This window comes from Salvelinus namaycush, chromosome 37 (genome assembly GCF_016432855.1).
Source record: "Salvelinus namaycush isolate Seneca chromosome 37, SaNama_1.0, whole genome shotgun sequence".
In the NCBI taxonomy this organism is placed as follows: Eukaryota; Metazoa; Chordata; class Actinopteri; order Salmoniformes; family Salmonidae; genus Salvelinus; species Salvelinus namaycush.
In genome coordinates, this window is record NC_052343.1 from 31,818,144 (window position 1) to 31,836,186 (window position 18,043).

At 49.6% G+C, this 18,043-nt stretch overlaps 1 protein-coding gene across 1 annotated transcript in view; it reads right to left on the minus strand.

Annotated features, from left to right (window-relative positions):
• LOC120030990 (polypeptide N-acetylgalactosaminyltransferase 1-like) overlaps positions 1-18,043 on the minus strand; it is a 47,748-nt gene that overhangs the window by 19,448 nt on the left and 10,257 nt on the right. The window contains exon 2 of the mRNA XM_038976496.1: positions 2,495-2,665. Coding sequence (XP_038832424.1) covers positions 2,495-2,665 — 171 coding nt within the window. The remainder of the gene's footprint in view (positions 1-2,494; positions 2,666-18,043) is intronic.

The window sequence follows — 18,043 nt, forward strand, 5'->3', positions numbered from 1 at the left end:
ACCTCTGCAGCGCGGGCAGGGAAACAGAAAAACACCTCTGCAGCGCGGGCAGGGAAACAGAAAAACACCTCGGCAGCGCGGGCAGGGAAACAGAAAAACACCTCGGCAGCGCGGGCAGGGAAACAGAAAAACACCTCGGCAGCGCGGGCAGGGAAACAGAAAAACACCTCGGCAGCACGGGCAGGGAAACAGAAAAACACCTCGGCAGCGCGGGCAGGGAAACAGAAAAACACCTCGGCAGCGCGGGCAGGGAAACAGAAAAACACCTCGGCAGCGCGGGCAGGGAAACAGAAAAACACCTCTGCAGCGCGGGCAGGGAAACAGAAAAACACCTCGGCAGCACGGGCAGGGAAACAGAAAAACACCTCTGCAGCACGGGCAGGGAAACAGAAAAACACCTCTGCAGCGCGGGCAGGGAAACAGAAAAACACCTCGGCAGCACGGGCAGGGAAACAGAAAAACACCTCTGCAGCGCGGGCAGGGAAACAGAAAAACACCTCGGCAGCGCGGGCAGGGAAACAGAAAAACACCTCTGCAGCGCGGGCAGGGAAACAGAAAAACACCTCTGCAGCGCGGGCAGGGAAACAGAAAAACACCTCGGCAGCGCGGGCAGGGAAACAGAAAAACACCTCTGCAGCGCGGGCAGGGAAACAGAAAAACACCTCGGCAGCGCGGGCAGGGAAACAGAAAAACACCTCGGCAGCACGGGCAGGGAAACAGAAAAACACCTCGGCAGCACGGGCAGGGAAACAGAAAAACACCTCTGCAGCGCGGGCAGGGAAACAGAAAAACACCTCGGCAGCGCGGGCAGGGAAACAGAAAAACACCTCGGCAGCGCGGGCAGGGAAACAGAAAAACACCTCGGCAGCACGGGCAGGGAAACAGAAAAAACACCTCTGCAGCGCGGGCAGGGAAACAGAAAAACACCTCGGCAGCGCGGGCAGGGAAACAGAAAAACACCTCGGCAGCGCGGGCAGGGAAACAGAAAAACACCTCGGCAGCACGGGCAGGGAAACAGAAAAACACCTCGGCAGCACGGGCAGGGAAACAGAAAAACACCTCGGCAGCACGGGCAGGGAAACAGAAAAACACCTCGGCAGCGCGGGCAGGGAAACAGAAAAACACCTCGGCAGCGCGGGCAGGGAAACAGAAAAACACCTCGGCAGCACGGGCAGGGAAACAGAAAAACACCTCGGCAGCGCGGGCAGGGAAACAGAAAAACACCTCGGCAGCGCGGGCAGGGAAACAGAAAAACACCTCGGCAGCGCGGGCAGGGAAACAGAAAAACACCTCGGCAGCGCGGGCAGGGAAACAGAAAAACACCTCGGCAGCACGGGCAGGGAAACAGAAAAACACCTCGGCAGCACAGGCAGGGAAACAGAAAAACACCTCGGCAGCGCGGGCAGGGAAACAGAAAAACACCTCGGCAGCGCGGGCAGGGAAACAGAAAAACACCTCGGCAGCACGGGCAGGGAAACAGAAAAAACACCTCTGCAGCGCGGGCAGGGAAACAGAAAAACACCTCGGCAGCGCGGGCAGGGAAACAGAAAAACACCTCGGCAGCGCGGGCAGGGAAACAGAAAAACACCTCGGCAGCACGGGCAGGGAAACAGAAAAACACCTCGGCAGCACGGGCAGGGAAACAGAAAAACACCTCGGCAGCACGGGCAGGGAAACAGAAAAACACCTCGGCAGCGCGGGCAGGGAAACAGAAAAACACCTCGGCAGCGCGGGCAGGGAAACAGAAAAACACCTCGGCAGCACGGGCAGGGAAACAGAAAAACACCTCGGCAGCGCGGGCAGGGAAACAGAAAAACACCTCGGCAGCGCGGGCAGGGAAACAGAAAAACACCTCGGCAGCGCGGGCAGGGAAACAGAAAAACACCTCGGCAGCGCGGGCAGGGAAACAGAAAAACACCTCGGCAGCACGGGCAGGGAAACAGAAAAACACCTCGGCAGCACAGGCAGGGAAACAGAAAAACACCTCGGCAGCACGGGCAGGGAAACAGAAAAACACCGTGGCGGATATTAGCTGGCTAAAGATAAACTCAATAACATGTTGTTTTACTGAAACGACTTTACCCAGGTCACCTCACGAATAGACTAGTCTCTTTCCCTGTGTTGTGATGGAAGCAGGGACTCTGACTGGAAACGGGACCTCTGAATGTGCCTCTGACAGTCCCAGTTGGACTGGTGGGGAACATGAACAGGAAGAGGTGATGAGGGACAAGCGAAAACAAACCCTGGGTTTTATTCCTGAATGTTCCCAGAGTTTCCCCATCCTCAACTACACAGGAACACAGCAACACAGCTACACCACACTGAGCTCATGTTATATAACTAAGTCCCAGCTATGCCACTATTACTAGTCTGTTACATTTATAATCAGTAGAGTGTTAGGAGCAGGGATGATATCCTCACTGACTGGAGCTAAAGAGAGTCTAGGTCCCAGTCTCTATGCCAACACTGTAGATGGGTAGTGTGTCCTACCTACCGGACGGGCAGAGTGCGGTCTCCCTTGCGGCGGTCCATCTCTCTCTGGGGTACAGGGTACCAGCGGAAGTTCAGCTTCCAGTTGAAGCCTCCGTAGGTCATGTCAGAACCAGCCATGTACTCAAACGTGTCATCACTGATCACGTCGATGATGGGACACACCACCGTTTTCCTGCAACAGATATTTACACACCGCCACATCAGAAGACCTTTAGATCCACAATGACAAAGTGTTGAGTAGATGCTTCAACTTGTGAGTCGTAATCATTTCAATCACTTCTAATATCCACAACATCTGCAGACCTCTACTGTGTTGACAACAGCAGTTACTATTGTCTGGTGATGTGTCCTAGTGGTTGAAGACCAGCATACTTGACTCATGTCTGCAGACCTCTACTGTGTTGACAACAGCAGTTACTATTGTCTGGTGATGTGTCCTAGTGGTTGAAGACCAGCATACTTGACTCATGTCTGCAGACCTCTACTGTGTTGACAACAGCAGTTACTAGTGTCTGGTGTTGTGTCCTAGTGGTTGAAGACCAGCATACTTGACTCATGTCTGCAGACCTCTACTGTGTTGACAACAGCAGTTACTAGTGTCTGGTGTTGTGTCCTAGTGGTTGAAGACCAGCATACTTGACTCATGTCTGCAGACCTCTACTGTGTATTGACAACAGCAGTTACTAGTGTCTGGTGTTGTGTCCTAGTGGTTGAAGACCAGCATACTTGACTCATGTCTGCAGACCTCTACTGTGTTGACAACAGCAGTTACTAGTGTCTGGTGTTGTGCCTGCCACTACTATCATGCTGCACACACACACACACACACACACACACACACACACACACACACACACACACACACACACACACACACACACACACACACACACACACACACACACACACACACACACACACACACACTGACAGTCACTAGACAAACATCAGTCAACAGTAGGTAGCTAGTTCCTTAAATGAAGTATCCTTTAATATAGACACATGGAAAACTCAAAACATGATTTTTTATATGAATTAAGACATGCTAAATGTCTCTCTGTGACTTCTAGGATGATTTAACCCACTTAACCCCAACATATATCCAAGTTTAAATGTTTTATTGATTCCAGTCATGAGAAACATACAATGGTACAGTTTACATAGACCATGGGCTGAGCAACCCTTCCTCCATCCTCCCTCCATAAGAAGACGTACAGAGGGGTAGAAAGATAGATGCTGGAAAGTACGCTGGGAGAAAAATGTGTTCAGAAAAAAACTAAATAATAGTTAAGAGGTAATTAGATAAGTAGACAAGTAGTGAATAGATGATGAATGGGCTCTAGACTTGGACTTGGACCAGAATCCCTCTAGTTTGGGGCACAGCCAACACATGAATGAGAGAGAAAACTGACGTCCAGAATCCCTCTAGTTTGGGGCACAGCCAACACATGTGAATGAGAGAGAAAACAGACGTCCAGAATCCCTCTAGTTTGGGGCACAGCCAACACATGAATGAGAGAGAAAACTGACGTCCAGAATCCCTCTAGTTTGGGGCACAGCCAACACATGAATGAGAGAGAAAACTGACGTCCAGAATCCCTCTAGTTTGGGGCACAGCCAACACATGAATGAGAGAGAAAACTGACGTCCAGAATCCCTCTAGTTTGGGGCACAGCCAACACTGAATGAGAGAGAAAACTGACGTCCAGAATCCCTCTAGTTTGGGGCACAGCCAACACGTGAATGAGAGAGAAAACTGACGTCCAGAATCCCTCTAGTTTGGGGCACAGCCACACCGTGAATGAGAGAGAAAACTGACGTCCAGAATCCCTCTAGTTTGGGGCACAGCCAACACGTGAATGAGAGAGAAAACTGACATCCAGAATCCCTCTAGTTTGGGGCACAGCCAACACGTGAATGAGAGAGAAAACTGACGTCCAGAATCCCTCTAGTTTGGGGCACAGCCAACACGTGAATGAGAGAGAAAACTGACATCCAGAATCCCTCTAGTTTGGGGCACAGCCAACACGTGAATGAGAGAGAAAACTGACGTCCAGAATCCCTCTAGTTTGGGGCACAGCCAACACGTGAATGAGAGAGATAACTGATATCCAGAATCCCTCTAGTTTGGGGCACAGCCAACACATGAATGAGAGAGAAAACTGACGTCCAGAATCCCTCTAGTTTGGGGCACAGCCAACACGTGAATGAGAGAGAAAACTGACGTCCAGAATCCCTCTAGTTTGGGGCACAGCCAACACATGTGAAAGAGAGAGAAAACTGACGTCCAGAATCCCTCTAGTTTGGGGCACAGCCAACGCATGAATGAGAGAGAAAACTGACGTCCAGAATCCCTCTAGTTTGGGGCACAGCCAACACGTGAATGAGAGAGAAAACTGACGTCCAGAATCCCTCCAATTTGGGGCACAGCCAACATGTGAATGAGAGAGAAAACTGACGTCCAGAATCCCTCTAGTTTGGGGCACAGCCAACACATGAATGAGAGAGAAAACTGACGTCCAGAATCCCTCTAGTTTGGGGCACAGCCAACACGTGAATGAGAGAGAAAACTGACGTCCAGAATCCCTCTAGTTTGGGGCACAGCCAACACGTGAATGAGAGAGAAAACTGACGTCCAGAATCCCTCTAGTTTGGGGCACAGCCAACACGTGAATGAGAGAGAAAACTGACGTCCAGAATCCCTCTAGTTTGGGGCACAGCCAACACGTGAATGAGAGAGAAAACTGACGTCCAGAATCCCTCTAGTTTGGGGCACAGCCAACACGTGAATGAGAGAGAAAACTGACGTCCAGAATCCCTCTAGTTTGGGGCACAGCCAACATGTGAATGAGAGAGAAAACTGACGTCCAGAATCCCTCTAGTTTGGGGCACAGCCAACACGTGAATGAGAGAGAAAACTGATGTCCAGAATCCCTCTAGTTTGGGGCACAGCCAACACGTGAATGAGAGAGAAAACTGACGTCCAGAATCCCTCTAGTTTGGGGCACAGCCAACACGTGAATGAGAGAGAAAACTGACGTCCAGAATCCCTCTAGTTTGGGGCACAGCCAACACGTGAATGAAAGAGAAAACTGACGTCCAGAATCCCTCTAGTTTGGGGCACAGCCAACACGTGAATGAGAGAGAAAACTGACGTCCAGAATCCCTCTAGTTTGGGGCACAGCCAACACGTGAATGAGAGAGATAACTGACGTCCAGAATCCCTCTAGTTTGGGGCACAGCCAACACGTGAATGAGAGAGAAAACTGACGTCCAGAACCCTCTAGTTTGGGGCACAGCCAACACATGTGAATGAGAGAGAAAACTGACGTCCAGAATCCCTCTAGTTTGGGGCACAGCCAACACGTGAAATGAGAGAGAAAACTGACGTCCAGAATCCCTCTAGTTTGGGGCACAGCCAACACATGAATGAGAGAGAAAACTGACGTCCAGAATCCCTCTAGTTTGGGGCACAGCCAACACATGAATGAGAGAGAAAACTGACGTCCGAATCCCTCTAGTTTGGGGCACAGCCAACACATGAATGAGAGAGAAAACTGACGTCCAGAATCCCTCTAGTTGGGGCACAGCCAAACATGTGAATGAGAGAGAAAACTGACGTCCAGAATCCCTCTAGTTTGGGGCACAGCCAACACGTGAATGAGAGAAAAACTGACGTCCAGAATCCCTCTAGTTTGGGGCACAGCCAACACGTGAATGAGAGAGGAAACTGACGTCCAGAATCCCTCTAGTTTGGGCACAGCCAACACATGATGAGAGAGAAAACTGACGTCCAGAATCCCTCTAGTTTGGGCACAGCCAACACGTGAATGAGAGAGAAAACTGACGTCCAGAATCCCTCTAGTTTGGGGCACAGCCAACACGTGAATGAGAGAGAAAACTGACGTCCAGAATCCCTCTAGTTTGGGGCACAGCCAACACATGAATGAGAGAGAAAACTGACGTCCAGAATCCCTCTAGTTTGGGGCACAGCCAACACATGTGAATGAGAGAGAAAACTGACGTCCAGAATCCCTCTAGTTTGGGGCACAGCCAACACATGAATGAGAGAGAAAACTGACGTCCAGAATCCCTCTAGTTTGGGGCACAGCCAACACATGAATGAGAGAGAAAACTGACGTCCAGAATCCCTCTAGTTTGGGGCACAGCCAACACATGAATGAGAGAGAAAACTGACGTCCAGAATCCCTCTAGTTTGGGGCACAGCCAACACAGTGAATGAGAGAGAAAACTGACGTCCAGAATCCCTCTAGTTTGGGCACAGCCAACACGTGAATGAGAGAGAAAACTGACGTCCAGAATCCCTCTAGTTTGGGGCACAGCCAACACGTGAATGAGAGAGAAACTGACGTCCAGAATCCCTCTAGTTTGGGGCACAGCCAACACGTGAATGAGAGAGAAAACTGACGTCCAGAATCCCTCTAGTTTGGGGCACAGCCAACACTGAATGAGAGAGAAACTGACGTCCAGAATCCCTCTAGTTTGGGGCACAGCCAACACATGAATGAGAGAGAAAACTGACGTCCAGAATCCCTCTAGTTTGGGGCACAGCCAACACATGAATGAGAGAGAAAACTGACGTCCAGAATCCCTCTATTTGGGGCACAGCCAACAATGTGAATGAGAGAGAAAACTGACGTCCAGAATCCCTCTAGTTGGGGCACAGCAACACGTGAATGAGAGAGAAACTGACGTCCAGAATCCCTCTAGTTTGGGGCACAGCCAACACGTGAATGAGAGAGGAAACTGACGTCCAGAATCCCTCTAGTTTGGGGCACAGCCAACACGTGAATGAGAGAGAAAACTGACGTCCAGAATCCCTCTAGTTTGGGGCACAGCCAACACGTGAATGAGAGAGAAAACTGACGTCCAGAATCCCTCTAGTTTGGGGCACAGCCAACACGTGAATGAGAGAGAAAACTGACGTCCAGAATCCCTCTAGTTTGGGGCACAGCCAACACGTGAATGAGAGGAAAACTGACGTCCAGAATCCCTCTAGTTTGGGGCACAGCCAACACGTGAATGAGAGAGAAAACTGACGTCCAGAATCCCTCTAGTTTGGGGCACAGCCAACACGTGAATGAGAGAGAAAACTGACGTCCAGAATCCCTCTAGTTTGGGGCACAGCCAACACATGAATGAGAGAGAAAACTGACGTCCAGAATCCTCTAGTTTGGGCACAGCCAACACATGAATGAGAGAGAAAACTGACGTCCAGAATCCCTCTAGTTTGGGGCACAGCCAACACATGAATGAGAGAGAAAACTGACGTCCAGAATCCCTCTAGTTTGGGGCACAGCCAACACATGTGAATGAGAGAGAAAACTGACGTCCAGAATCCCTCTAGTTTGGGGCACAGCCAACACGTGAATGAGAGAGAAAACTGACGTCCAGAATCCCTCTAGTTTGGGGCACAGCCAACACGTGAATGAGAGAGAAACTGACGTCCAGAATCCCTCTAGTTTGGGGCACACCAGCCACACGTGAGAGAGAGAAAACTGACGTCCAGAATCCCTCTAGTTTGGGGCACAGCCAACACGTGAATGAGAGAGAAAACTGACGTCCAGAATCCCTCTAGTTTGGGGCACAGCAACACGTGAATGAGAGAGAAAACTGACGTCCAGAATCCCTCTAGTTTGGGGCACAGCCAACATGTGAATGAGAGAGAAAACTGACGTCCAGAATCCCTCTAGTTTGGGCACAGCCAACGTGAATGAGAGAGAAAACTGACGTCCAGAATCCCTCTAGTTTGGGGCACAGCCAACACGTGAATGAGAGAGAAAACTGACGTCCAGAATCCCTCTAGTTTGGGGCACAGCCAACACGTGAATGAGAGAGAAAACTGACGTCCAGAATCCCTCTAGTTTGGGGCACAGCCAACACGTGAATGAGAGAGAAAACTGACGTCCATAATCCCTCTAGTTTGGGGCACAGCCAACACGTGAATGAGAGAGAGAAACTGACGTCCAGAATCCTCTAGTTTGGGGCACAGCCAACATGTGAATGAGAGAGAAAACTGACGTCCAGAATCCCTCTAGTTTGGGGCACAGCCAACACGTGAATGAGAGAGAAAACTGATGTCCAGAATCCCTCTAGTTTGGGGCACAGCCAACAGTGAATGAGAGAGAAACTGACGTCCAGAATCCCTCTAGTTTGGGGCACAGCCAACACGTGAATGAGAGAGAAAACTGACGTCAGAATCCCTCTAGTTTGGGGCACAGCCAACACGTGAATGAGAGAGAAAACTGACGTCCAGAATCCCTCTAGTTTGGGGCACAGCCAACCAAGTGAATGAGAGAGAAAACTGACGTCCAGAATCCCTCTAGTTTGGGGCACAGCCAACACGTGAATGAGAGAGATAACTGACGTCCAGAATCCCTCTAGTTTGGGGCACAGCCAACACGTGAATGAGAGAGAAAACTGACGTCCAGAATCCCTCTAGTTTGGGGCACAGCCAACACATGTGAATGAGAGAGAAAACTGACGTCCAGAATCCCTCTAGTTTGGGGCACAGCCAACACGTGAATGAGAGAGAAAACTGACGTCCAGAATCCCTCTAGTTTGGGGCACAGCCAACACATGAATGAGAGAGAAAACTGACGTCCAGAATCCTCTAGTTTGGGGCACAGCCAACACATGAATGAGAGAGAAAACTGACGTCCAGAATCCCTCTAGTTTGGGGCACAGCCAACACATGAATGAGAGAGAAAACTGACGTCCAGAATCCCTCTAGTTTGGGCACAGCCAACACATGTGAATGAGAGAGAAAACTGACGTCCAGAATCCCTCTAGTTTGGGGCACAGCCAACACGTGAATGAGAGAGAAAACTGACGTCCAGAATCCCTCTAGTTTGGGGCACAGCCAACACGTGAATGAGAGAGGAAACTGACGTCCAGAATCCCTCTAGTTTGGGGCACAGCCAACACGTGAATGAGAGAGAAAACTGACGTCCAGAATCCCTCTAGTTTGGGGCACAGCCAACACGTGAATGAGAGAGAAAACTGACGTCCAGAATCCCTCTAGTTTGGGGCACAGCCAACACGTGAATGAGAGAGAAAACTGACGTCCAGAATCCCTCTAGTTTGGGGCACAGCCAACAATGAATGAGAGAGAAAACTGACGTCCAGAATCCCTCTAGTTTGGGGCACAGCCAACACATGTGAATGAGAGAGAAAACTGACGTCCAGAATCCTCTAGTTTGGGGCACAGCCAACACGTGAATGAGAGAGAAAACTGACGTCCAGAATCCCTCTAGTTTGGGGCACAGCAACACGTGAATGAGAGAGAAAACTGACGTCCAGAACCTCTAGTTTGGGGCACAGCCACACGTGAATGAGAGAGAAAACTGACGTCCAGAATCCTCTAGTTTGGGGCACAGCCAACACGTGAATGAGAGAGAAAACTGACGTCCAGAATCCTCCTAGTTTGGGGCACAGCCAACACATGAATGAGAGAGAAAACTGACGTCCAGAATCCCTCTAGTTTGGGGCACAGCCAACACATGAATGATGAGAAAACTGACGTCCAGAATCCCTCTAGTTTGGGGCACAGCCAACACATGTGAATGAGAGAGAAAACTGACGTCCAGAATCCCTCTAGTTTGGGGCACAGCCAACACGTGAATGAGAGAGAAAACTGACGTCCAGAATCCCTCTAGTTTGGGGCACAGCCAACACGTGAATGAGAGAGGAAACTGACGTCCAGAATCCCTCTAGTTTAGGGCACAGCCAACACATGAATGAGAGAGAAAACTGACGTCCAGAATCCCTCTAGTTTGGGGCACAGCCAACACGTGAATGAGAGAGAAAACTGACGTCCAGAATCCCTCTAGTTTGGGGCACAGCCAACACGTGAATGAGAGAGAAAACTGACGTCCAGAATCCCTCTAGTTTGGGGCACAGCCAACACGTGAATGAGAGAGAAAACTGACGTCCATAATCCCTCTAGTTTGGGGCACAGCCAACACGTGAATGAGAGAGAAACTGACGTCCAGAATCCCTCTAGTTTGGGGCACAGCCAACATGTGAATGAAGAGAAAACTGACGTCCAGAATCCCTCTAGTTTGGGGCACAGCCAACACGTGAATGAGAGAGAAAACGATGTCCAGAATCCCTCTAGTTTGGGGCACAGCCAACACGTGAATGAGAGAGAAAACTGACGTCCAGAATCCCTCTAGTTTGGGGCACAGCCAACAGTGAATGAGAGAGAAAACTGACGTCCAGAATCCCTCTAGTTTGGGCACAGCCAACACCGTGAATGAGAGAGAAAACTGACGTCCAGAATCCCTCTAGTTTGGGGCACAGCCAACACGTGAATGAGAGAGAAAAACTGACGTCCAGATCCCTCTAGTTGGGCACAGCCAACACGTGAATGAGAGAGATAACTGACGTCCAGAATCCCTCTAGTTTGGGCACAGCCAACACGTGAATGAGAGAGAAAACTGACGTCCAGAATCCCTCTAGTTTGGGGCACAGCCACACACATGAATGAGAGAGAAAACTGACGTCCAGAATCCCTCTAGTTGGGGCACAGCCAACACGTGAATGAGAGAGAAAACTGACGTCCAGAATCCCTCTAGTTTGGGGCACAGCACACATGAATGAGAGAGAAAAACTGACGTCCAGAATCCCTCTAGTTTGGGGCACAGCCAACACATGAATGAGAGAGAAACTGACGTCCAGAATCCCTCTAGTTGGGGCACAGCCAACACATGAATGAGAGAGAAAACTGACGTCCAGAATCCCTCTAGTTTGGGGCACAGCCAACACATGTGAATGAGAGAGAAACTGACGTAGAATCCCTCTAGTTGGGCAAGCCAACATGAATGAGAGAAACTGACGTCCAGATCCCTCTAGTTTGGGGCACAGCCAACACGTGAATGAGAGAGGAAACTGACGTCCAGAATCCCTCTAGTTTGGGGCACAGCCAACACATGAATGAGAGAGAAAACTGACGTCCAGAATCCCTCTAGTTTGGGGCACAGCCAACACGTGAATGAGAGAGAAAACTGACGTCCAGAATCCTCTAGTTTGGGGCACAGCCAACACGTGAATGAGAGAGAAAACTGACGTCCAGAAATCCCTCTAGTTTGGGGCACAGCCACACATGAATGAGAGAAAAACTGACGTCCAGAATCCCTCTAGTTTGGGGCACAGCCAACACATGTGAATGAGAGAGAAAACTGACGTCCAGATCCCTCTAGTTTGGGGCACAGCCAACACGTGAATGAGAGAGAAAACTGACGTCCAGAATCCCTCTAGTTTGGGGCACAGCCAACACGTGAATGAGAGAGAAACTGACGTCCAGAATCCCTCTAGTTTGGGCACAGCCAACAGTGAATGAGAGAGAAAACTGACGCCAGAATCCCTCTAGTTTGGGGCACAGCCAACACGTGAATGAGAGAGAAAACTGACGTCCAGAATCCCTCTAGTTGGGCACAGCCAACACATGAATGAGAGAGAAAACTGACGTCCAGAATCCCTCTAGTTTGGGCACAGCCAACACATGAATGAGAGAGAAAACTGACGTCCAGAATCCCTCTAGTTTGGGGCACAGCCACACATGTGAATGAGAGAGAAACTGACGTCCAGAATCCCTCTAGTTTGGGGCACAGCCAACACGTGAATGAGGAGAAAACTGACGTCCAGAATCCCTCTAGTTTGGGGCAAGCCAACACGTGAATGAGAGAGGAAACTGACGTCCAGAATCCCTCTAGTTTGGGGCACAGCCAACACGTGAATGGAGAGAAAACTGACGTCCAGAATCCCTCTAGTTTGGGGCACAGCCAACACGTGAATGAGAGAGAAAACTGACGTCCAGAATCCCTCTAGTTTGGGGCACAGCCAACACGTGAATGAGAGAGAAAACTGACGTCCGAATCCCTCTAGTTTGGGGCACAGCCAACATGTGAATGAGAGAGAAAAACTGACGTCCAGAATCCCTCTAGTTTGGGGCACAGCCAACACTCGTGAAGAGAGAGAAACTGACGTCCAGAATCCTCTAGTTTGGGGCACAGCCAACACGTGAATGAGAGAGAAACTGACGTCCAGAATCCCTCTAGTTTGGGGCACAGCCAACACGTGAATGAGAGAGAAAACTGACGTCCAGAATCCTCTAGTTTGGGGCACAGCCAACACGTGAATGAGAGAGAAAACTGACGTCCAGAATCCCTCTAGTTTGGGGCACAGCCAACACGTGAATGAGAGAGAAACTGACGTCCAGAATCCCTCTAGTTTGGGGCACAGCCAACACGTGAATGAGAGAGAAAAACTGACGTCCAGAATCCCTCTAGTTGGGCACAGCCAACACATGTGAATGAGAGAGAAAACTGACGTCCAGAATCCCTCTAGTTTGGGGCAAGCCAACACTGAATGAGAGAGAAAACTGAGTCCAGAATCCTCTAGTTTGGGGCACAGCCAACACATGAATGAGAGAGAAAACTGACGTCCAGAATCCCTCTAGTTTGGGGCACAGCCAACACATGAATGAGAGAGAAAACTGACGTCCAGAATCCCTCTAGTTTGGGGCACAGCCAACACATGAATGAGAGAGAAAACTGACGTCCAGAATCCCTCTAGTTGGGGCACAGCCAACACATGTGAATGAGAGAGAAAACTGACGTCCAGAATCCCTCTAGTTTGGGGCACAGCCAACACGTGAAGAGAGAGAAAACTGACGTCCAGAATCCCTCTAGTTTGGGGCACAGCCAACACATGTGAATGAGAGAGAAAACTGACGTCCAGAATCCCTCTAGTTTGGGGCACAGCCAACACGTGAATGAGAGAGAAAACTGACGTCCGAATCCCTCTAGTTTGGGGCACAGCCAACACGTGAATGAGAGAGGAAACTGACGTCAGAATCCCTCTAGTTGGGGCACAGCCAACATGAATGAGAGAGAAAACGACGTCCAGAATCCCTCTAGTTTGGGGCACAGCCAACACAGTGAATGAGAGAGAAAACTGACGTCCAGAATCCCTCTAGTTTGGGGCACAGCAACACGTGAATGAGAGAGAAAACTGACGCCAGAATCCTCTAGTTTGGGGCACAGCCAACACATGAATGAGAGAGAAAACTGACGTCCAGAATCCCTCTAGTTTGGGGCACAGCCAACACATGTGAATGAGAGAGAAAACTGACGTCCAGAATCCCTCTAGTTGGGGCACAGCCAACACATGATGAGAGAGAAAACTGACGTCCAGAATCCCTCTAGTTTGGGGACAGCCAACACGTGAATGAGAGGAAAACTGACGTCCAGAATCCCTCTAGTTTTGGGGCACAGCCAACACGTGAATGAGAGAGAAAACTGACGTCCAGAATCCCTCTAGTTTGGGGCACAGCCAACACGTGAATGAAGAGGAAACTGACGTCCAGAATCCCTCTAGTTTGGGGCACAGCCACACGTGAATGAGAGAGAAAACTGACGTCCAGAATCCCTCTAGTTTGGGGCACAGCCAACACGTGAATGAGAGAGAAAACTGACGTCCAGAATCCCTCTAGTTTGGGGCACAGCCAACACATGAATGAGAGAGAAAACTGACGTCCAGAATCCCTCTAGTTTGGGGCACAGCAACACATGTGAATGAGAGAGAAAACTGACGTCCAGAATCCCTCTAGTTGGGGCACAGCCAACACGTGAATGAAGAGAAAACTGACGTCAGAATCCCTCTAGTTTGGGGCACAGCAACACGTGAATGAGAGAGGAAACTGACGTCCAGAATCCCTCTAGTTTGGGGCACAGCCAACCAGTGAATGAGAGAGAAAACTGACGTCCAGATCCCTCTAGTTTGGGGCACAGCCAACACGTGAATGAGAGAGAAAACTGACGTCCAGAATCCCTCTAGTTTGGGGCAAGCCAACACTGAAGAGAGAGAAAACTGACGTCCAGAATCCCTCAGTTTGGGACAGCCAACACATGAATGAGAGAGAAAACTGACGTCCAGAATCCCTCTAGTTTGGGGCAACAGCCAACCAGTGAATGAGAGAGAAAAACTGACGTCCAGAATCCCTCTAGTTTGGGGCACAGCAACACGGAATGAGAGAGAAAACTGACGTCCAGAATCCCTCTAGTTTGGGGCACAGCCAACACGTGAATGAGAGAGAAACTGACGTCCAGAATCCCTCTAGTTTGGGGCACAGCCAACACGTGAATGAGGGAGAAAACTGACGTCCAGAATCCCTCTAGTTGGGGCACAGCCAACACGTGATGAGAGAGAAAACTGACGTCCAGAATCCCTCTAGTTTGGGGCACAGCCAACACGTGAATGAGAGAGAAAACTGACGTCAGAATCCTCTAGTTTGGGGCACAGCCAACAGTGAATGAGAGAGAAAACTGACGTCCAGAATCCCTCTGTTTGGGGCACAGCCAACACGTGATGAGAGAGAAAACTGAGTCCAGAATCCCTCTAGTTTGGGGCACAGCCAACACGTGAATGAGAGAGAAACTGACGTCCAGAATCCCTCTAGTTTGGGGCACAGCCAACACGGAATGAGAGAGAAAACGACGTCCAGAATCCCTCTAGTTTGGGGCACAGCCAACACGTGAATGAGAGAGAAAACTGACGTCCAGAATCCCTCTAGTTTGGGGCACAGCCAACACGTGAATGAGAGAGAAACTGACGTCCAGAATCCCTCTAGTTTGGGGCACAGCCAACACGTGAATGAGAGAGAAAAACTGACGTCCAGAATCCTCTAGTTTGGGGCACAGCCAACACAGTGAATGAGAGAGAAAACTGACGTCCAGAATCCCTCTAGTTTGGGGCACAGCCAACAAGTGAATGAGAGAGAAAACTGACGTCCAGAATCCCTCTAGTTTGGGGCACAGCAAACAATGAATGAGAGAGAAAATGACGTCCAGAATCCCTCTAGTTTGGGCACAGCCAACACATGAATGAGAGAGAAAACTGACGTCCAGAATCCCTCTAGTTTGGGGCACAGCAACACATGAATGAGAGAGAAAACTGACGTCCAGAAATCCCTTTAGTTTGGGCACAGCCAACACATGTGAATGAGAGAGAAAACTGACGTCCAGAATCCCTCTAGTTTGGGGCACAGCCAACACGTGAATGAGAGAGAAAACTGACGTCCAGAACCCTCTAGTTTGTGGCACAGCCAACACGTGAAGAGAGAGGAAACTGACGTCCAGAATCCCTCTAGTTTGGGGCACAGCAACACTGAATGAGAGAGAAAACTGACGTCCAGAATCTCTAGTTTGGGGCACAGCCAACACGTGAATGAGAGAGAAAACTGAAGTCCAGAATCCCTCTAGTTTGGGGCACAGCCAACACGTGAATGAGAGAGAAAACTGACGTCCGAATCCCTCTAGTTTGGGGCACAGCCAACACATGAATGAGAGAGAAAAACTGACGTCCGAATCCTCTAGTTTGGGGCACAGCCAACACTGTGAATGAGAGAGAAAAACTGACGTCAGAATCCCTCTAGTTTGGGGCACAGCAACACAGAATGATGAGAGAAAACTGACGTCCAGAATCCCTCTAGTTTGGGGCACAGCCAACACGTGAATGAGAGAGAAAACTGACGTCCAGAATCCCTCTAGTTTGGGGCACAGCCAACAGTGAATGAGAGAGAAAACTGACGTCCAGAATCCCTCTAGTTTGGGCACAGCAACACTGTGAATGAGAGAGGAAAATGACGTCCAGAATCCCTCTAGTTTGGGGCACAGCCAACACGTGAATGAGAGAGAAAAACTGACGTCAGAATCCCTCTAGTTTGGGGCACAGCCAACACGTGAATGAGAGAGAAACTGACGTCCAGAATCCCTCTAGTTTGGGCACAGCCAACACGTGAATGAGAGAGAAAAACTGACGTCCAGAATCCTCTAGTTTGGGGCACAGCCAACATGTGAATGAGAGAGAAAACTGACGTCCAGAATCCCTCTAGTTTGGGGCACAGCCAACAACGTGAATGAGAGAGAAACTGACGTCCAAGAATCCCTCTAGTTGGGGCACAGCCAACACGTGAATGAGAGAGAAAACTGACGTCCAGAATCCTCTAGTTTTGGGGCACAGCCAACACGTGAATGAGAGAGAAAACTGACGTCCAGAATCCTCTCTAGTTTTGGGGCACAGCCAACACGTGAATGAGAGAGAAAACTGACGTCCAGAATCCCTCTAGTTTGGGGCACAGCCAACACGTGAATGAGAGAGATAACTGACGTCCGAATCCCTCTAGTTTGGGACAGCCAACACGTGAATGAGAGAGAAAAATGACGTCCAGAATCCCTCTAGTTTGGGGCACAGCCAACACGTGAAGAGAGAGAAAACTGACGTCCAGAATCTCTAGTTTGGGCACAGCCAACACGTGAATGAGAGAGAAAACTGACGTCAGAACCTCTAGTTTGGGGCACAGCCAACACGATGAATGAGAGAGAAAACTGACGTCCAGAATCCTCTAGTTTGGGCACAGCCAACACGTGAATGAGAGGAAAACTGAGTCCAGAATCCCTCTAGTTGGGGCACAGCCAACACGATGAATGGAGAGAAAACTGACGTCAGAATCCCTCTAGTTTGGGGCACACAACACTGTGAATGAGAGAGAAAACTGACGTCCAGAATCCCTCTAGTTTGGGGCACAGCCAACACGTGAATGAGAGAGAAAACTGACGTCCAGGAATCCTCTAGTTGGGGCACAGCCAACACGTGAATGAGAGAGAAAACTGACGTCCAGAATCCCTCTAGTTTGGGGCACAGCAACACGTGAATGAGAGAGAAAAATGACGTCCAGAATCCCTCTAGTTTGGGGCACAGCCAACACGGGAATGAGAGAGAAAACTGACGTCCAGAATCCCTCTAGTTTGGGGCACAGCAAACACGTGAATGAGAGAGAAAACTGATGTCCAGAATCCCTCTAGTTTGGGGCACAGCCAACAACATGAATGAGAGAAAAACGACGTCCAGAATCCTCTTAGTTTGGGGCACAGCCAACAATGTGAAGAGAGAAAACTGACGTCCAGAATCCCTTAGTTTGGGGCACAGCCAACACGATGAATGAGAGAGAAAACTGACGTCCAGAATCCTCTAGTTTGGGCACAGCCAACACATGAATGAGAGAGAAAACTGACGTCCAGAATCCTTTCTAGTTTGGGGCACAGCCAAACACGTGAATGAGAGAGAAAACTGACGTCCAGAATCCTCTAGTTTGGGGCACAGCCAACACGGAATGAGAGAGAAAACTGACGTCCAGAATCCCTACTAGTTGGGCACAGCCAAACACATGAATGAGAGAGTATGACAGCTTCTTGCACTTATCAACCCCAACATTTATCCAAGTTTTCACCATCATTGTAAAGCCATAGTTGCTTTGTTGCTTGACAAAGTCATTTGTGAAGATTATTATTTATTTAATGTGAATAATAATGATTCATTTAAGGTAATGTCACACCGACCTTAGTTTTCTATGTTTTCTGTATTATTTTGTGTCAGGTCAGGGTGGACGAGGGTGGGTATGTGTGTTTTGTCTTGGGTTTTTGTTTATCTATGGGGATTTGTATGTCTAGGTAATGTAGGTCTATGT